Here is a 22,383-nt window from a genome sequence, read left to right on the forward strand (position 1 = left end):
CAACCCAGCTGGTACCCTGGTGAGTGTGTGTGAACCCTGAGTGTCAGTGATCACATGTCCTAAAGCTATGGCACACACAGTACGTGCACTTTGGAGTAAACATGTCTTCTCTGGTCATGTGACAAAAACACGCTCTTTTTTTAAAAATCGCTCCCCCAGTCGACACGAAAAGATAGAAAGGGTTTAGACATTCTTAGGTATAATGAAGGTATTTGGAAATCGGCTCTGTTTGGGATTTCTGAGGAAATTCGTTGTCTTCGTTGTGTGTAGCTCTCAGTCTGATTATCTTGTTGACATTGATTGACATGGTATCTGTCCAGATGATGTATTTGTAAGCTAAAAATTGGTTTGTCTTAGGCAAATGATTAGAATAACTTGGAACTCGTCTCAGTGTTTAATTTAAATGCAACACAAAGAAGTATATCCTATTCAGTCAGCTTTCTGTTGTAAACACTGATTGTTAATACAATAATGCTATATATGCTATATATCCCTCCTAAAACCCAGCACACTCGTTAATCATGGCAATTTGAAGTGGAATGCTTACTATGCCATATATGCACCAGCGAAACAGCTGCTGTGACTTTCCAATATGTTTTGGAAGTGCTCTGCTATCAATAGCCAGAACAGGCACAAACATGGCAGCCATGATGGATGTGTGTCTCAATAGTTCCAGCAGTTTTCTTCCTATGCAGCGATTCTCTCTGATGGTTCTCTACATGTCTACGCTATTCTCGGATGTTGTTTACACAAGGACTTGTATGGTGCATGCTCCACATACAGATTAAAAAAAAAGCTTGTGTGTTGTTGATATAGTGAAGTTTTCTGCGAGGTTAGCATTTATGGAAAGAGTCTCCAGCGTCAGTGCTTTGTATCCTTCAGAGGTGACACAGGAAAGTTTTCAGGACACAAGACTTTGAGCTTCGCTGGGTGGTAATAAGAACTCTGTTTCCGGGGACCATATTACACCACAGCGTTTGTTGATTGTTTTCCTGTAACACCACACCCCATGTGTTTTATTTCTTAATTAATGTGACTTGTTTTCTGAACAAAGCCAGCTACTAAGAAAAAGTGTTTGTCCAGGGCTATGAAGATGTACAGGAGAGCAATTAGGCTTTAATGTGAATCTTCAGTTGAGCTAATGCTCTGTAACTAAAGCCAGTTAAACTCCTGTTGCTCTTATTTTAAACTGTTCTCAACCTTTCAGCCTCTATTCTATAACAGTTCATATACATTTCTGATTTATTTTTTTTTATTATTATACTGTATGTACTGTTCTTAATATGCATCTGTGTATGAAATAAATACCATCAAATATATTAAGATGAAGCCATGGCATCATATCTCTTCTCTGCTAAGATCTTTGTGATAAATGTGATAAAAAAAATGAAGGACAGGTTTAAATACAGTGTGTGTGTGTGTGTGTGTGTGTGTGTGTGAAGCGGGGTGTTGTCGATAGCTCAGCCTGAGGTCAGTCAGCACTCAGATAAGGCTTGAAAAGTTGAGAATTAGACATAACTGCCGAGAGCCTCTGACGTTACTGGCTACTTTCTTCATGTCACACTCCTTTTTATTAGATCAGATACGGTCTGCTGGACAGTGCTACACACACACACAGGCACAAAAGCACACACACTGACCTGAATATCAGACAGTAAAGGAATTGTATTGTATTTTTTGTAACCAGAGTAATTTTTCCACTCTTCCTCCTAAGTTTTATTAGATATTTATATGCAAGTGACGCAAGACACTGACTTTGCAGATCCATGCTTGTCTTTGCCCTGTTCAGCTGAGCTTCTCACTCTTCTATGCAGACTTCAGCTTGCGACGCTGTTTATCTCTGTTCTTGTTTCCCCTTTTTACTTCTATTCTGGCACTCTCTGCTCCTGTGTCGTTGCATGTGTGCGCCTTGTATGCATCCCTGAGAAATTGACTTTTGATTGTTGTCACCAGTTGACATCCCCCGCCCCCCACTAATGCTACACATTCTCCACTCCCTAAAGCCACTCTGGCTCCCTCTCTGAGATACAGCACACACACACACACACACACACACACCCATTGCCCCTAGGACAGCACCTCCCCTGCCTGTCCCTCTTCTCTCCCAAGCCACTTTACCCAGAGAAGACAAGAAAAGAAGAGAGGAGAGATTGGAAACACGAGCCAGTGCTTACACAACCTGCAGCCCGTGAGCGAGAGAGTCAGAGAAAGAGACCGAGAGGAAGAAGTCAAGCAGAAAGAGTGCAACAGCGCACAACGTTCTGTGAGGGTTTGTACACAAAAGGTGGAATAAGAGCAAGCTCCTGGGAGCATGCCGAGAGAGTAGAATACACTCGAGGAGGTGTGAAACGGAAAAGTGGCGAAGAGGAAAAGTGAGTTTCAACAATGAGCATTGTGATGAAACCACGCTCCCGCTCCACCAGCTCTCTCAGACACTCAGAGGGCATATGGTAAAGTTCCGTTCCTCTTTCTTTTCTGACTAAGTGAATGTCACCTTTCTCTGTAAAATGCCTGTGGGTGTAAAAGCGTTAGTTTTACACTGGTTAACAGCACTTAATGTGAAAATGTGAGTTCTGCTGTTGTATATTTGGTTGTATCTTTCATCACTGCAAGATCTGAGTCTCTTTTCCAAAGTTGGTGCGTCTCTCTCTCTCTCTCTCTCTCTCTCTCTCTCTCTGTATAAGCCTGCATAGAGCCTGGAGTCAAGTTTCCTCCTGTGTGCCATGAGGCAGCGCACACTGACAGTTTACAATATCTCATTATGTGTGTGTGTACAGCATTGTGCAACCAGGATAAATATATCACTGAGCACAGTCACTCAATATCAGGCTTGACCACTGAATTCAGATTCAGGTTGCGTGTTAATTTCGCATTATGGCAACACACTGTTGTATTCCTGAATCCGATTGGTTTAAACAGCATGGTTCAGGTGGTAGTTCAGCTGCAAAGGAAATCACAGGGTGATATTAATGCACTCGTTATCTTTTCTATAGTAACAGCTAAAAGGGGCTCTTATGGTGGACATTCCACATATACAAATTAAACATCATTGGTATGGTGAAGTTCTCTATCAGGAGATGTTTATTTAGCATTAATGGAAGAATGGAGGAAGTTGTGTTTTGTGGTATCTCAGTAACAAGCTGCGTTTGTTGTCTTATTAACTTTCAGAGAGAGAAAAAAGAGGATGATGAGGGAACGTCTGTTTGTAGCTGTTATAACACAAGTGATAACAGGAACTGACTTGTCTTGTGGATGTCTCACAGCATGAACCACAACAATAAACAGATAAATCGTACTACGTTATTCTTTAATAATTAAAAATAGTTCACTTTGGCAAACTGCTGTGGCGTACGAGGAATAAAACATATCAGGATGTGCTGTTACTGAAAATACATACATTTTAACAACTAACACCACTTCAGTATTGATTATTTTCCTATAATATTACACCTCGTAATGGTTTATTCCTTAGGTAGTATAACATTTCTGGAATTGTTAAAACCAAAGTATGTATGATCACTGAATTTGACATGACTAAAGACGGGAAGGCTAACGAAGGTAACGAGGAAAGTGTGAAGTCTATTATCAGCCGCTTTGCCTCACCATGAACGCACGCTTATGGAGAGCAGATTCTAAAGCAGATGCTGCTTCACGCGTCAGTGCCCTCTCACTCTACACTGTTGGTGTGCAATCAGCTCACAGCTTTGACCTGGAAACATGTAAGTGTGTTGCGTCACACTCAAGCACGTCATCACCGAAACAAGCTCCCTCTCTTTTTTTTCCCCTGCTAGTTTTTCTTTCCGCTCTCTGGAAGCTTAACCTCCCCTCTTGCCAGCAATCTATCTGGGGACGACCTCTGCCAAAATGGGCCAAGGGCACCCTTCTTTCTCTTCTGTCTTTTCCTCTCTAACTCTTCTCATCGCTACACATATCTGGCACCTTTTTGTCTGTCTGAGGGCCACTCACAGCCCAATTAGCGAAGCCCCAGAAGGAGGTAGAGGCCCCTGCAGTGCGTCAGTCACTCGCCTGGGCCCCTTCCTACTGTGTTAAGCTTCCAAACTTAGAGCGCTTCTACATGCCTGAGAGGAAAAGGCATGGCTGCTTCATGATGTGGGTCACGTGTGACGTTAAGGTCTGGGGATGATGTCTGATGAGGTAGATTAAATGTCTAGGGTCTTGTCTGTTGGATGAAGGAGTCTTGGTGAGAGCAGTGAGCTGACATGTAATGTTAGTTCACACTTACACAGGGATTGTGAATGGGACTGATTAAACCTTAGATATAGTTATGACCAAATTCTTTAATTTCAGTCAATTTCAATTCAGTTTTATTTGCATACAGCTTTTGACAATAAACATTGTCACAAAGCAGCTTCACAGAAGTCTGGATGTAGATGTAAATTTAGATCCCTGATGAGCAAGCCAGAGGCGACGGTAGCAAGAAAAAAAAACTCGCGGAGGTGACACAAGGAAGAAACCTTGAGAGGAACCAGACTCAAAACGGAACTCTTCTGGTTAACACTGGAAATATAATGGGAATATAATTCATTAGTCTTCTGCAACTTTATACTGCAGTGTGTTGAAAGGATGTTCAGTATGATCATATTGTGAATAAGAGTCCTGACAGTGTTTATCATTACAGCAGCGCTTAGAAGGGTCAGATCTACATTATCCAGTAAAATCTTTAGTTAGACAGTATGAGTGAGACTACCTTTAACAACTTCCTTTTTAGCTTATCTAGCATTCATCTGGTACCAGCTTTGACAGTCTAGACTACATGCCTTTTTTCCCTAAAGTGTAACAAACGTGAAACAGGTTCAGCCTCTTGCTGTTGAAAAAGACTAGCTGTGAAACGATACATTTGTGCTGCTTCCTTTTTCTCTGTGTATCTGCCCTGCAGGAGGGATCACAATACACCACGCCAGGCAGTATTGTGCAGGGCTCAGATATCGGCATACACAGTCAGGGGTTCACACTCTTATGCAAGCTAGCTGCCCTTGTGCACTAAAGAAATAAAACTGGAAGCCGGATTGTGATTTGTGGTGATGAACACAGCTTTTAAATATATATATATATATATATATATATATATATATATATATATATATATATATATATATATATATATAAAAGCTGTGTTCATCACCACAAATCACAATATATATATATACACATACACACACATACAATATATATATACATACACACACACACACACACACATATATATATATATATATAGGTTCTGCTCTAATGGATCTCCAGTAGCATTTTTGTTGGTGAAATCATGCTTGAATACTTCACAGGCTACTTTAACAATCAGTATTGAAACTTTACCTTGCTGTTCTCTTCACCACATAGCATTAGATGTCCTATTGCCCTTGGCCATGTCTTTTAAAATGTATAGAAATGCAGCTTTAAACTTTATTCTACAACACATAATATAGCTTACCTTCCTCCCAATTGTCAGTAACACAATCTTTATAAAAATAGACACACAATAGACCCCCTTAGATGATTAGGGATTAGGGAAGACTCACTGCATGAACAGGAGTCTGAATTGAACTGGAGACCAGTGGCTTTGTTCTTGGCTGACCTATGGGTTTGTAACTCTAGAGCTGAGCATTTGTGTCTAAGTCCTCACTTGAAAGGATGTCAATAGGGAGCTATTCGACATATCTCAGGCCTGCACTTGAAAGGGACGAGTGGTCTATAACCAACAGAGAGAAGAGAAGGACCAGAGTTCAACTTCATCTCTGGCTTCAAAAGCCGCTGCCATTTAGATATATTTTGCCAAATTTGGTCAACTTTAGTTGTAGAGTGTAAAAACAAGTGCTATAATCATCAATCAAAATCATATGTTAAAAATTAAGTGTCCCAAGGTGCTTTCTTCTTATTCTTATTATACCACGTCAATTTGCCAATTCGACCTATTTTATTTTAAGAATACCACATACTTTTTATCCATTTAATGCTGTGGAATGTCAGCAAAGCACATTCCTGTCATCACTTTATTATAGCAGCTAGAAAAACCTCTCTTTTTCTAGCTTTTGAAGTTAATACGACTTGTCATGTTTCCGAGAAAATTTCCTCTGTCGGAAAAACAAAGGAACAGCTTTACCTATGATAGTTACCAAGCGCTGACACTGGAGACTCCTTCTTGTACTTCCTCTTAGATAACTTCACTATATCAATGATTACACGAGTTTTTAAAAATCTGTTCATGAGATGCCTCCACCATACAAGTCCCTGTGTCAGTCGTTACACCTTTTGACCAACCAGAATGAAGAATTCAACAGTGCTGTGGTATAAAATAATATAATTGAACTAATATTCTCCAGGAAACGTTCAACGTCTTCAACGTTTTGAAGAATATAAAGGACACTGTGGGTTTGTGGCATAGCTACAGACTATTGTTAATTGTTGTACAATTCATATACCTTATTATACCTAAAATAGCAGCAATGCAAAATGTCTGTCTGGATTACAAAATTGTGCCAAGGTGACTTGCTTTAGCCTTTTTAGGTGAGGAATCTGCAAGCACGCTTACTGTGCTGAGAGATTATGATTTGTCAGTGTCTGAATACTTTATCCAGAGCACCACACACATCTTTTTTGGCTCTACATGTTCTTCTGGAAAATATCCTCAGACAGAAGGTGTGTGTGTGTCTGTGTATCTGTTTAGTGCTTTTGGTCTCAGGAGGACTGGATGTCTTCAACAGGGGAGGCATGATGTTTCCCTGAGCATTTGGGTTACATGGATTAATATCTTTGGGTCCAGTTTCCCAGAGTTTGGATTTTAAATCAATACAGATCTCTCCATTCATTAATTTGAGAACTTTTTTCCCTTAAGAATCATATTCCAGGGCCATACAGGCAAGCAAAAGTGAAACACTGATAATCCACAATCATAACCTAGGAAAACAGATGAAGCTTTAACCAGGAGAATATGGAACTAAGAAACACGGAAATCAAGGCTCGGGCATAACAAAACCCAAGCATGATTTCAAAAGCAAGATCTAACAACAAAGCAAATGACACAAATGTTAGGCAAACTAATCAAGAACTAACACAAAACAGGTGAACACGATTGGGCATCAAACCAATGGCAGGACAGGGATGGAGACTAGAACAGAAGCCAAAACAAACACGAGCACACACTGTTCATTATCACTGGAACTCTGAAGCTGACTCTACTTTATTGTTGTGTAAATGTATGTAATATAAATCTTGGAATCAGTGTTTTATGATAAAGTCAAAACTGTATCATCTTGCCATTTCAGTTAAATCCAATCAAATTTTTAATGCCATCCATGACTTTTGAGCCTCAGATAAGTGTAAAACTTGTTCGAGTGCCTGGCAGTAGCAGCCTGAGGGGTCAGAAGGGTCATCCACAATGCTGGTGACCCACTGGATATGTTTGATTCAGATATTCTGTTTGTAATTTTCCCTGTTAATTCTTCACTCTCTTTATCTGCAGTTTTGACGTGGACAATGGCACGTCTTCAGGAAGGAGTCCCCTGGATCCCATGACCAGTCCAGGCTCTGGCCTCATCCTCCAGGCCAACTTTCCCCACAGCCAGAGGAGGGAGTCCTTCCTCTACCGCTCAGACAGCGACTATGACCTGTCGCCTAAGTCCATGTCCCGCAACTCGTCCATCGCCAGCGACATGTGAGTACACAAGCACGGGGAGGCTAACACACTCATTTTCCTCCTCCAGTCAGTGGACCATGTCACCTAAAGCAATTCTTTTGTTCCCTTCATGAAAACTAGGTATTTCCTGAAGTTAAATGCTTCCTCAAGAAGATTAGTATGTGTCCTTAATGTTTAGCCATTGCATCATTCATGCATAGACAAAATGAAAGCCTGAAAGAAGAATATGAATTCATTCACATGTCCTACCCATGGCACATGTGAACGGCTTTTCAAAGCATTCCGAAATTCAGTTTTATTTCTTTCTGCTTCTAAAGTCTCACTTGTTTATATATTTGAGGTTTACAGTGTTTTTATTAGAAATAGCTAAAGAAAGTCAGTCCTGAGAAAAGAATCACAAGAATCATCTTAAGACCACATATATAAAACCCAGCTGTAACTAATTTCAATAACACTTTATGTTTTTAATCAGAATACTATTTCAATCTTTTAATACTCAGATGACAATAGGTCAAACAGACCATCTCTATTAGAATGACTCAGACCATACTACATGTGTGTGTGTGTGTGTGTGTGTTTGTGTATGTGTAAATGCACGTACGTGTTCAGTTGGATGTGTAGGCTGTTTGCCACTTAACCCAAAGTGCAATGCATGACATATCACATGACTCTCTCTATGTTTGTCTTTCTATGCTACACTCACATGTATACACAACACAAACACACATATACACACTGGAAGGTGGGAACTAACCCATTTTCTCTATAGCTATAGGTGTGTATCACTTGCGCTACTACTGTCAGAGCCATAAGAGATGAATGGTGAGCTGTGTTTAGTTCTTCTGACAATGCTTCGAGGACAGCAGCTTTTTTATATATATATATATTTTTTTTTATACAAATAAAGTTTTTAAATGATGTGAAATGAATATTGGGGACTTTATTTGCAGTGATGTTACTCCTAATCATTGGCTCTTACTCCTAATCATTGGTGGTAAAAGTACAGAAATTCTTTACTCAAGTCAAAGTGCAATTAGTTGTCTAAGTAAATCTGCTTCAAAAGTAGAAAAGTACAAACTCTTATATTTTAACTTCACAGAGATTCACAGAAGAAGGAAGGCGTCTGCCTCAAATCACATACTGATATTAGTTACTGAAGGTATATTATGGTATATAGTGCCTCTTTCACCAAAGAATGGTGGGAAAACATCTCTCAGATGTTACAAACATGATACAAACTAGCTGAACGCTAATAGCTAGTGTAGCAAAATGTGCGTAGCAACAGAAAGAATACAGTGATTGGTACAGTGTACAGGTCTCGTTCTTGTAGTCACAACTGTTAAAATTTGTTAGAAATTTAAATGGACTCCTTGAAGCCGTCTAATGCTAAAAAAAGGTCAGCTTATGACTTTATAAATATGCAATTATAGAGAAATATATGTAAGTGATGTAGTGTTTGAAAATAAATGAAAAGTAAGTAAAGATTTGTCAAAAGTCAAAAGTATTAGGTGAAAATAAAACCAGACTTAAGTACGGTAACAAAGCGATTTGTTACTTCTCACCTCGGAATATGATGATGTTAAATACCATTATAAATGACATTTAATACAGTATATATTTCTGCATGTTAATACAGGTGCTCATCATGTCACTTTATCAGCGTGACTCTGCCTTTCTCACAGTCAGTCTGACACACCATAAGCAAACAAAGTCACAAAGCTATGCAAAGTCTGTCTGTTGTGTATATCTGTGTGTCTGTCTGTGGGTTAATGTGTGTTGAGTGCGTATGAATGTGTGTATGATTCACGACCTGTGTCCTTATCGATAGGAATAACCATCTGCAGAGGCCAGGCCTGGTGTCTCGGCGCTCTGAGCCGGTTATTAGTGGAACGTAAGTGCTGGCGCTCCCAGAACGAATGCTCTCCTACGAACTGCATCGGCTTGCTTCACTCTTAGACACGAGCATCATGGTCTCACATGCACCGAGAACCCCCTCCCTCTCTCCCTCCCTCACCTTTAATGCACAGAATTACTACTGAATCACTGCAAAAGCTCAAACTGTTGTTATATATACAGCGATTCTGGGCATTAAACACAATAGATGCACAGGTTGAGAGGGAAATTGCATGGAGGAGACAGTTTGATTTGAGCTCAAGCCTGGGATTCTCACTCATGGCATGAAAGTGTGTATGTGTGGATGGATGATTATCTATGCGTGTATATGCAAAAGTATCCATTTTTTATTTTATTTATTTTTTTGCATCGTCCCTGCTCTGCATGTAACATCACAGATGTAGTGGTAACAAATTCCTCTAAAGACTTCCAAAGCATCATGAATGTTCCTCCTCTTGCAGTAGATGCATATGTGTTGAAGAGAAGCAGTGATCTTTCTTGATGAAATGTGTGTAGACATGAGCACGGAATCGATTGCTGAGAGGTGCAAAATGTTCAACATAAAAATACACCGTGATATGAATCAGCTTAAGCAATGTGGTAACAACATATTTTTATATTATTAACATGATACAACCCTTAATGTATGAAGATACAGCGGCTCTGAGCGCTTAAGGGACACTATTTAAAAGAAAAATAAGGAATGTGAAGAACTCGGCGAAAGTAAATTGTGTGTAAATTTAAGAAATGAGAAAAATGAGGAAATGTCTGACATGAACACCTCTTTTCTCTCACCTACAGTCAGGTCCATAAATATTGGGACAGTGACACAGTTTTGGTAATTTTGCCTCTGTACACCACCACAGTGGATTTGAAATGAAGCAGTCAAGATGTGACTGAAGCGTAGACTTTCAGCTTTAATTCAAGGGGTTTAACAAAAATATTGCATTAACCGTTTAGGAATTACAGCCATTTTTTACAGAGTTCCTTCATTTTCACAGGCTCAAAAGTAATGGGACAAACTAATATAATCATAAATATTAGGATTATTTTTATTACTTGGAGGTAAATCCTTTGCAGTCAATGACTACCTGAAGTCTGGACCCCATGGACATCACCAAATGCTGAGTTTCCTCCCTTGAGATGATTTGTCAGGTCTTTACTGCAGCCATCTTCAGTTGCTGCTTGTTTGTGGGTCATTCTGCCTTCAGATTTGTCTTCAGTAAGTGAAAAGCAGCTCAGTTGGGTTGAGGTCAGGTGACTGACTCGGCCATTTAAGAACATTTGATTTCCAAGCTCTTGGGCTGCTTTCACAGTATGTTTTGGGTTGTTATCCATCTGTACTGTGAAGCGCTGTCCTATCAGTTTTGCAGCATTTGACTGAATCTGAGCAGAAAGTATAGCTCTGTACACTTCAGAATTCATCCTGCTACTTCTATCAACAGTCACATTATCAATAAACCCCAGTGACCCAGTTCCATTGGCAGCCAAACATGCCCATGCCATAACACTGCCTCCACATGTTTGACGGATGATGTGGTATGCTTTGGATCATGAGCCCTTCCTTTCCTTCTCCATACTTTTCTCTTCCCATCATTCTGGTACAAGTTAATCTTGCATCAGAACTGGTCAGGCTTTTTTTAGAGGTTTTTTAGCAAAGTCTAATCTGGCGTTTGTGTTCTTGAGTGTTACCAGCGGTTTGCATCTTGAGGTAAACCGTCTGTATTTACATTCATGAAGGTGGCTCTTGATTGTAGACTTTGACAATGATAGGCCTACCTCCTCCAGAGTGTTCCTGACTTGGCTAGATGTTGTGAAGGGGTTGTTCTTCAATAAGAAAAGAATTCTGCAATCATCCACTTTAGTTGTTTTCTGTGGTCTCCCAGGCCTTTTGGTGTTGCTGAGCTCGCCAGTGCATTCCTTCTTTTTAAGAATGTACCAAATTGTTGATTTGGCCCTCCTAAAGTTTCTGCTATCTCTCTGATAGGTCTGTTTTGGTTTTTCAGCCTAATGATGGCCTCCTTCACTTGCATCAACACCTCTTTGGACGGCATATTGAGAGTTCCCATGAACAGCTTCCAAATGCAAATTCAACACTTGGAATCAGCTCCAGACCTTTTATCTCCTTAATTTTTCATGATATAAGGAGGAAACAGGCCACAGCTGGCCATGAAACTGCTTATCAGTCAATTGTCCCATTACTTTTGAGCCTGTGAAAATGGAGGAACTCTGTAAAAAATGGCTGTAATTCCTAAACGGTTAATGCAATATTTTTGTTAAACCCCTTGAATTAAAGCTGAAAGTCTACGCTTCAGTCACATCTTGACTGCTTCATTTCAAATCCATTGTGGTGGTGTACAGAGGCAAAATTACCAAAACTGTGTCACTGTCCCAATATTTATGGACCTGACTGTATATTATGTTTTAATGTTTTACAACAGTGGCTTCAAAATGCTGGAGTACGGAACATATCCAGTAGGCTATAAACATTAAAGATGGAAGGAAATCAAGAGGAAAGAAAATGAAAGAACTCTAGAATGTTATTAATAAGATAATTAGAACAGCCACAGATAACGGTGTTAATGTTATTCACAGAGTTATACAACATCCAACCTGAAGAGAGTCTGTAATGTACAGTGAAGCTAATGAATACAGACTCTGTGTATAAATTTGTGCTCATTTTATTATCGGCACCAGGATTTCCATTTCATTGCACTTCCATTTGTTCAGCAGTAGATGGAGTGTTACAACACCTCAAAAAAAAAAAAAAAAAAAAAAAAACACTGACAGAAAGGAGAACAAAAAAATCTTTTTACAGCAAACCATCGTCACTATTACAGATGCACATTAGTTATGAGTTCCGTGCACAACAGAGTCGGTGACTTGAAATAAACCTGGTGTTGCTTAAGCCGTGATGAGTGCACGGATATAAAGCTGATGTGTACTGACGGATTGCATTCATGCCTCAGCTTTCATTCCCTCCTGTTTCTCCTGCCTCTGCAGGTCCTGCATGCAACTCTGCACCACTGTATGCATAATGCAGAGACTTATGGGAAAGCAAATGCACGCTTTTCAGCTAATCAATTCTGACAGCTGAGGAATCACAGGAAATAACACTGCATTTCCGGTGCTAATTCCTGTGTTAATTCCTGTTGTTTCCCGTTATTCACTATGATTAATAATCCGGTTCATTATGATTATTATTCTGCTAGTCTGAATGTATTAAATTAATTCGTTATGTTTACTTGTCAGTTTATTTGGGCAGGATATTATATATATATATATATATATATATATATATATATATATATATATATATATATATATATATATATATATAAAAATCATCATAAGTGGCCTGAGTGTTTTTATAAGAATGGAATTGGTTTACTTAGCTACTTATGATGAATTAACATGCATTTCTGTTGTATTTGTGTGTTAACCACCTCCGGATTGTTCACACAGTATTAAGCTGTGGTCTCGAGCTATGTTTAGAACAGTTTATTACACCACATCCCATACAGACAAAGTCGTCTGAAAGCATGTGACACAGTCCACACTCCTTCCAGTGACCTTTCACTTTGCCAGTGCATGAAGATATAGTGATGAGTGAGCTAATCAAGGCACACACTCACACACAAGTCCACACGCATGCACATGTCCACTGCGGTAGGTCGAATCACAGGACTCCATTTAGTAACCTCCAAACAAGCGACTCCGGCCATGCGGGTCATATGCCGTTTCTTCAGCGAGCCCAATGACAGACGCCGGTATGTTTTGCTGCTGTTCCAGATGTGGATATCTGCCGCTTTGTACCCAGCAATGCAGAGCTGTTTATCCCCCTCCTCTCTTTCCTGCACTCCTCCGCTCTCGCCTGCACGCCACTAAGTCTCAGTCTCAGTTTGGACCTCCGTGCATGCTGCCTGATCTGTTACGAAGGTGCGATCGGTTTCATGAAAACTGCAGAGCTCTGCCTTTGATCTGAGCATGTCACACACTTACAGTAAATAATGTGTTGTTTGTGTGTAATTGGTTTTAGGTTAGCTCTTTGGGTCCATGTGTTTGTTGTAACAAATCTTGTGCTGTAGACATTTAATACAGAAAATGGATCATTTATGATGAATATTTGCCATATACAGAATTGGACAGATCTTACACTAGCGTAGGGTCCAAAAGTGCACTCACAATAACGTACACATTTGTCAGATTATATTTTTTTAATATTACATCATTTATTTCAACCGTAGTGCCTAATGCACTGCATACTATACTAATTTAGTCAGTATTATGTGTTAGATGTTGACAGCAGTTTATCACCCTGTGTGTTTTAAGCACATTATAATGAAATAGAGTTGTATGCAAAAGTATGGGCACCCCAGGCCAAATTACATATTTTATTGATTTTTTTAAATGAAAAGAAATAAACACAACATCTGCAGCAGTCTATTACAAAAAAAAAATATTAATGCACAGTTATTTTATATTTGATGTACTTACAATAAAATAGCAATTGTGGCATGTGCAAAAGTTTTGACACCTTACTTCAGTCAGTACTATCTTGCAAACACTTTTTGCAGCCAGCTAGGAGTCTTTCTTTTTTTTTTTTTTGTTTAATAAATTTCTATTCTACTTTACAGAACACTTTTAGTTTTGAGATATACTTGGGACATCTGGCATGCAACAAGATATGGAATTTGGCCAGGGGTGCTCAGAGCTTTGATTACAACTATATGCATCAACACACAAATGAGGAAAAAAAAAAAAAAAAAAAAGAAGCAGCTGGCATGTAAAAAGGATATTTAGATAGAGTTTAATATCATATTTCCTAAATGACTCAAAAGCTTTGATTTCTCTCACCATAGGATTTCCCTCACGACATTTAACCTTTTGGACAATATTTAAAAACAATAATTAAAAAACCATTTATGCACATGTTGTGAGTGCTGTGTGTAGCAGTTGTTAAATTCATGTATTCCTGTGGATAGCTGTGGACGATTAGACTATAAATAGGTCCATTATTGACTCAGATCAGACAACAGAAGTGGAGAGAGGTGTGGTGTAGAAAGAGAATGGTTGTATGGTATGAGAATGAGCGGTGCAGAAGGAAGCAGGTACAACACTGTTGTTTCTTGACTTGTTGGTGGATGGATTTAGCCCTGACCTTTCTGAGTGTAAACGTCTCTGGCATGACTCTGCGTTAGGAACACTCTGAGCCATGCCAGGACAGAGGGGCACTGAAGCAGCGTGTAAAGTTACAAGCACATGGCATACACTGCCTTCTACACACTGATTCATTTTATATATACCTCTGTGGCCATGATGTCAGTCCGTCTTATCTGTGGAAATCCCCACTGAGCCAGGCAATCTCTTTCAATTTTATAGCACAAATGTAAAGTTTTCTTTAAATTACGCAACATCTCTTTATTTCAGTCGTTAACACTCTAAACTGTATTAAAGAAAACACACACAGCTTCTTCACAGAGATGGAGGGAATGTGACTATCACCTCTGATTCATATTTACACAGACTAATTATACATACAGTGCCCTCCACAATTATTGGCACCCTTCCTAAAAATGAGCATGAATTCTTGTCTAAAAGAAACATTACACACAGTGATTCAAAAGTTCCTTCGCTCGACCTTTTCAAATAATAGTACTTTCACTCAGAAGTGTCTCTTGTGTCTAAATGATTGATATCCATAATGAATATTTTAAATAAATGCAAAGAAATTGCTTGAAAAATGATCACTGTTATAAGAAGAAGAGAAGCCCTTCCTAAAACTCTCTTTAGAACTACAATTGGCATCATGTGCTGTGATCAGATGAGACCAAAATTGGTCATTCACACCATTGTTTGGAGACAAAAGCGGATTGTGTACAACCAAAAGCACCTGATGCTCCACAGTAAAGTTTGGAGGTGGATCATAAATGTTTTGGCGCTGTTTTGTGGCTGGTGATTCAGGGGCTCTTGTGAATGCTGATGGCATCATGAATTCTGCTAAGTATCAGGATATTTCAGCCCAAAACCTGGTTGCCTCCGCCAGAAGGTTCAGACAATGCCATCGATGGAGCTTTGAACAATATGATGAGCCAAACATAATGCTTTTCAATGAACATCTCAGTCTGCAGATTTAAACCTGTGGTCTAAATGAAAGAGGGCAGCGTAGAGTGATGAAGTGGTCTAAGATGTCTTACAAGTGTCTTCAACCCGGTCTGACATTACAGCAAGAATATCAGTAGTGTTATTCTCTCCAGTGACACAAACTATAAATTGTAAAGGTGCCAATAATTCTGAAACCAGTGTTTGCTGTTTGTGATTGATAATGTGTTTGAGCTCAGATGATCACTTATTGCATGTGCTGATATATTTACATATTCCGTTTTGCTATTTTTTAACGAGGGTACCAATAAGTCACTGCATTTACTTAACCTTGTTACTGTAAGGTGATCAGAACAGAATCTGATCTGAATAAAAATGTAAAAATACTGGCCCAAACACAATCTATTTAAAGAGTTAAATGGTGATATTGATGGCTGTCCTGATGCAGCTTGAGAATTAATGTTTGTGTCCCTCAGTAATGGATCTCCCTCCTCTCTACATCCTACTAATTAACATTCACCTGCAATAAACACATTCATATCCAGAAATGCCTGACAAGCGCCCCATTCCTCCTGCCTTGGACTTGTCACACAGATAAACCATATCGTCAAAGAAAAGTAAAATATTAGATCACACTCTCCTTCACACTCTTATCCAGTGCTTTCTTCTCTATATTGTGAAAACATTTGTCTTTTGCCCTTAATGATATGGTTCTTTTGTGGCGACAAAATGCATGCAGCATTACAGACATGTATATCACACACATGAGGAACATGAAGACCTCCTCCTAGAGTCATTGTTGAAGAGCTGACACAGCATCTGGGTACCAAACTGCTAACTGACTTCATGTATCCACTCTCTTGCAGTCATGGGGACGACCTGATTGTAACACCGTTTGCCCAGGTTAGTGCCCATCAGCTCCTTTAGCAGTGCAGTAGTAAGTCAGGAGTAAAAAAAGATGACTAGATGTGGTGTTATATGAAAATAATCAACAACGAAGTGGCGTGATGCAGGCCAAGTGAAGCAGAGTTACCAATATCACCCTGAAGTTGATTATTTTCCTATAACAGCATGACCCAAAGTGTTTTATTCCTCTTATACCACAGCAGTTGGTCAACATTTACAGTGTATTCATTTATTAATGAATGATACCTAGTACTTTGTAAACATTTATAATTAATTTATGTCTACCTGCTGTTAGAGAAAATTAATCAACACCTTCTGACCAATCAGAATCCAGAACAGTGCTATGGCATAAAATGCAATATGCATTCTGATATGCCCTGTATATGTTTTTACATGATGGTAGCTGGCTTTCATACTTAATAAAATAAATAAACTAATTTCAAATCACATAGTGACATAGTGATCTTGGTGTTATAATTACTTGGAGTGCAACTGGTATAAAACTAGTTGTGTGTTTGATGAAATTCTGACATTTTCTGAAAAGGGCTTTTAGTACTTTTGTTTCTTTAATAAGCTCAGTGTAATGTTGCTTCCTTGTCCTGAGGTGACATTTAGTCCCCATTCCTTTTTCACATAAAGGCTGATCATGTCATATTTATTAAACACAAACCTGTTGACATAATTCTGGTTTCTGCTTTTTTTTTTTTCTCCCCCTCTTTCGGTAGGTACTGGCCAGTTTGAGAACAGTACGGAACAATTTTGCAGCATTAACCAACTTGCAGCAAGAAAGAACCACTAATAAGTGAGTGCAGTTATAACACTGTGTTTAAATATTTATTACATCATGATGGCTAAGTATATTGTATGCATATGGGTAAAACTATGCATAAAATCCATTTCAGTGATTTGGAGATATTCTGTCTTACATATGTAGTAAAGACATTACCAACGTCAACATTATTATATACGTATATGTACTTTCTCCTTATATGGTCATTTTGCAGGAGGGCTCCCATGTGTAACCCATCGCCTCTCCCAAAAGCCTCCTTCACAGGTAAGATTTAATTTTGTTTTGTATGAATGTGATGGGAACAGTTAATGTTGTATCAAATGTGGTAGGAATCTTTGTCATTTGCTTGCAGGATGAACATTAGACATCTCCTCAAAATGTGTTTAATTCATTTTTTTTTTTTTTTAAATGCAATTAAGCCTTTCACAATACCATACTGTTCCACAGAATTTTTTTTTTTTTGAGTCGGTTATTTGATAAGAGAATACATGTAGAATACACACTAAACCTTACACACAAGGATCTAATCTTATTTGAGACTGCCAAACTTGACCTGGAACCTTGCTGTGTTCTGCTTTTAACTTGTGTTCTGGTTTTACGCCCATAGAGGGAGACAAACTACTTCTTTGGAGCTCACGTCACCAATTCCTCAACAGTGTAGGTTCCATCACTGAGTCAAGGAAACTGTTGTTAATGAATTCTGTAATGTATATGAGGAATGCAAGATTGAATTGATTGAAAATCTGCCTAGGTAGGAAATCGAATTGGCTTAATTATACTGCAATTTTACAGTAATGAGACCTGTGGTTAATATAAGGTGATGTAATTTAAACCAAAAATGTGTTATTAGTTAGTGTAAGGCAGCTGGTTGTTCTCTAATAATACAAAAAATCCTGACGTGCACACACACGACTTTGTTTTCTAGCGTACCTCCTCAGCAAGAGATGGATTATTATTGGATGAAAGCGTGTTAGCACCTTGCCATGACTCACAAGATGAGGCTGTCAATCAAAGCACTCTTTGCCTTCTGCTTCCTTCTCGAATGATCAGTGCTATTTTATTTGTCACTGAACTGGGAATTGCTGAATGCAGCATCTGAAAGCATGCATTTATTAGGCCCAAGGCTGTTTAGAGCCTTTTATACTAGATTGGAGTCCAGATTTAGTAAGGTATAATGGCACTGTTCACACACCCTTGCTCAATCAGCACTCGGCTGTTCTCTGTGGCACCTGCCGATACTGATTGATCTGGTATATTATGAGCTGTGCTTTAAATAGCACCTGCTAAAAATAGCAAGAATCTGCCCCCTCCTTGCCAGTGCAGCATTGGGAAGGTGAATGGAATAAGAACTAGGGGAGATGAGGCAATGGCTGAGACATAGCGAGAGAGAGAGAGAGAGAGAGAGAGAGAGAGAGAGATACAGGCGGATTAGACTGTGGAGAATGATGTCGTCTGAACTGTGACGTCACTCATCAGCGTCCTCCAGGGACACGGAGAAGCCAGTTTCCACGACACCACTTCTTCCCCACTGCTTTGTTGGAAGTGGCCTCTATGTGTGTATTTGTGCCACGGATTGTGGTAACGTGCTGTGGGAGGGTGTGAGGACGTGCCATCCGGCTGGCACAATGGGCACAGATTCCATGTGTTTCCTGAGTCATGGAATTTCACACCGTGAATATTGCCTTCCCACCTTCTGACTTTAAGACCTACTGTGGTGCATGATTTCATGAACACAGCACTACAGCTCTTACTCAAGGATGTTTCTGGCCTTACTACCGGCTTTTAAGCGTCTCACTGTGAGAAAGCAGGATGAGATCACAGGATTATACAAGAAGCAGAAAAACCTGAAGGTGTTTAATTTAATCTTCAGTGCTTTTGAATTCTCGAATCTGATTGGTCAGAAAGGGTTAATTAATTTTCTATAACAGCAGCTCTGTAGTAACAGCGATTTCACACGGACTTGTATGGCCAACACTCACTTAAACATATTTATAAAAACCTTGGATTGTTGATATGATGAGTATTCTCTGAGGAGGCATTTGTTTATCATTTTTGGAAAGTCTCAAGTGTCAGCGCTTTGTAACAATCAGAACTGAAGCTGGAACTTTCAGTTTTTAGACACAGGAAAGTGTTCAGGACGGAAGGCTTTGTGCTTTGCTTGAAGCTGCGTTGTTTTGTCTTATTAACATCAAGAGAACAAAAGAGAGGCTGGTGAGGGAACGACTTTTTTTTCTTTTTTTTTGTTTCGCAGATGTTCCACATCAATAAATATAACTATAAATGGATAAAATGTATGATGCGTTGTTTTTAATAAATTAAAAGTGTTTAGTGGTGGCAAATTGGGACACCAGTCACACTGCAGGGCATCATCCACAAACACACACACACACACATACATACTCACACTCCAGAAACCAGACACAGTAACCCGAGCTCAGAATCAAACTGGGAAATCTGGAGCTGTGAAGCAGCAACACTACCTGCTGCACCACCGTGCCACCCATGTTTCAATAAAATATTTCCAGTTGCAGTGCGCTCTTAAAATATTTTTTGTATTTTTAAAGCGGCAGTACATTTGGTGCACAGCCTTTTCGTGCCTAAAGTTGTGAAACACAAAAGAAACACTCATGCCAAATCTGATCCAACAGCCCTGGCTTGGAATTAATCTTTTATTTCCAGGCAGCAGTACCAGAAAACCATGTTTTTAGAGGTTTTTCTTCTCCCTCAGCCAATCTCGTAGAATCCAGTCCAGAGTTTAGAGCTGAGCCAGAGCAGCCTCAGAGTGTTGCACTAAACATGAGAAGAATGCCATTGACGTCAGAGGAGACGCTGTCAGCAAGGACAGTGGTCCCCTGTGCTTGCAAACTCTCCTGAGCGATTGCACAGCCTTTGAAAGGGGGGACACACTGAGAATCAGGGTGAAAGTGACACATAGCATAGACAGACCCTTAACATGGGTCTCATTGTACATCTCTCTGTCTCATCCTTTGTGAGTCCGGCCCCTCAATACCAAATGTTTTTTTGTACTGAGGAATTGCATCAGGTCTCATTATTAAATATTGCTCATGCACTTATAGAATGATATTTTTTTTTAACACAATGTAATACTCATATGACAGGGTGTACTCTCAAAGCAGTGCTTTTGCTTTATTGTTTATACACACAGTGTATATGTAAAGCACATATGTAAATCCCTTCTGGAATGTTCATATCTAGTGAATATATCTAGTGCTTTGGTAATGTTTACATTTGTATTGCAGCTTTGGAACAGAGAGAAGGCTCCTTTCCTGCTCACAGCTGCTCAGATTACAGCATTACTCAACTCCAATCCAAAACTCCAGCCCAGCTTTTCTTTTTCTTCCTGTGTCGTGCTCTCCGGCTCTTTAGGCTTGGGCTTTCACAGGAAACCGATTGTGTTTTGTGTAAAGCAAAGCCTCTTAAGTCATGCCGCCACGTTGAGGTGCTGCTCAGCTCTTACTAGCTCACTGTTTCCTTTTTTCTTTCTTTTTTTTTTTTTTTTAAATCAGCTTCGATATCAGCTTGTTGAGCTAACTCCCTAACAGAGGAGGGAAGCTCATCACAGTGCTCCTACAGCTTCATATGGGGGTCTGGTCTTTGGCCAAGGGAGCTGGAGAGGAGGTGCAAGAGGAGTGGGCTCTGCTTTCCGCTCTGCTCCTTTTATTTTTTTTTTTAAAGAAAGAAGTGCATGACTGAAAGGCAAGAGCTGTCCTCCTGAATTTCTCACTCTCCTCCAGATCACCCCCCTCACCTGATGGACCACTACCGGGAGACTGGCGCTAGTCATGTGTTGGGATGCAGATTTGTTGTGTTAGTCAGTGACGCATCTGGCTCAGGATTTTGTGCATGCGTGCTGTGTGATTTTGCATAGTTAGAGCATGTTGTTCCATTGCTCTGTAGGCCAGGATCCTTGCACTGCTGGACTCTCACCAGCGTAACTCCTTTTCTCTCATTCATTTGGACTTTTCTGCACCCCTCTGAACTAAATGGAAGGGACCCCCAGACCCAGGAGCTTAGATTTGATCCTTCAGCCCTCCTCTTACTTGTAGGAGAGTTCTTTTTCATTGCAGCATGAAGAGTCACCCGCGCGTGAAATCTGGACAGCGCGGCATGGCCGGGTACGAGGCCTCGGCTAGCCCCGTGAAACGCCTCAAAACTGACCACCCCCTCCCCTCCTGTCTTCCCCCAGAGGAGGCCTACCAGAAGCTGGCCACCGAGACATTGGAGGAGCTTGACTGGTGCCTGGACCAGCTGGAGACACTGCAGACGCGCCACTCTGTCAGTGAGATGGCCTCCAACAAGGTGAGTCAGCCTTCCACTACTTGATGGTGCATATCATTCACTTATTTCAATGTCTTCCTAAAATTGCCCATGCACCCCTGAAGGGTCAAGTCACATCAGTTCTTATTGTCACCCCATATATATGCAACACAAATATTGAGACCCCAGGGCCATGCTGAATCATGACAGACAATCCACATAAAATTACACAAAATATTGGGACACTTATCTGAGGGTCTCATGGCTTTCTTATTAAGTTTCATTTTTAACTGGACTGATGGCAGTGGGAAGTAAAAAAAAAAATTGAAATATAATATTTCAAGAAACAGCAATCTATAAATGTATTAATTAATGGCACATATGCCATCTTCCTATGAGTTACTGTTTTCACTGTTGGTCAGGGCAAGCAGGTAATGTGGGTTTAGCAGTAGCTAAGACTTATCAGCCAGAGTCAAAATGGCCACCCAAGGGATGTGCTATCTGGCAAATGTACACAAACCACATGTTACGCACAAGACGTGAGTCAGGCATGGTTAAGATTCTCCATCACACCTCTCCAGGGGTCATCCTCCTCATCAGCTGATATGACACTCTCTTTCGGTAGCTCTCTCTGCTCTGTAAATGCACCGGTGTCTCAGATCAAAACAAGACAGGATGATTGTGATGCTATGTGAGTATGGCTGACTGGCTCATCAACATGTGGACATCTGCATGTATATGTGTGTGCTGGTGTACACACAGA

At 39.9% G+C, this 22,383-nt stretch overlaps 1 protein-coding gene across 15 annotated transcripts in view; it reads left to right on the forward strand.

Annotated features, from left to right (window-relative positions):
* Positions 1–22,383, forward strand: part of LOC113544721 (cAMP-specific 3',5'-cyclic phosphodiesterase 4D) — a 182,396-nt gene that overhangs the window by 143,216 nt on the left and 16,797 nt on the right. For 8 of the 15 annotated variants that reach the window (XM_034312421.2, XM_034312422.2, XM_026943642.3 and 5 more), the window contains 6 exons: positions 7,478–7,669; positions 9,480–9,542; positions 16,513–16,549; positions 17,278–17,354; positions 17,557–17,606; positions 21,550–21,662. In XM_034312421.2, coding sequence (XP_034168312.2) covers positions 7,478–7,669; positions 9,480–9,542; positions 16,513–16,549; positions 17,278–17,354; positions 17,557–17,606; positions 21,550–21,662 — 532 coding nt within the window. Of the gene's footprint in view, positions 1–1,964; positions 2,451–7,477; positions 7,670–9,479; positions 9,543–12,946; positions 13,315–13,339; positions 13,484–16,512; positions 16,550–17,277; positions 17,355–17,556; positions 17,607–21,549; positions 21,663–22,383 lie in introns of those variants that run through there. The other 7 variants (XM_034312424.2, XM_053241554.1, XM_026943643.3 and 4 more) reach the window with 5 other exon arrangements.

This window comes from Pangasianodon hypophthalmus, chromosome 17 (assembly GCF_027358585.1).
Source record: "Pangasianodon hypophthalmus isolate fPanHyp1 chromosome 17, fPanHyp1.pri, whole genome shotgun sequence".
Lineage (NCBI taxonomy): Eukaryota > Metazoa > Chordata > Actinopteri > Siluriformes > Pangasiidae > Pangasianodon > Pangasianodon hypophthalmus.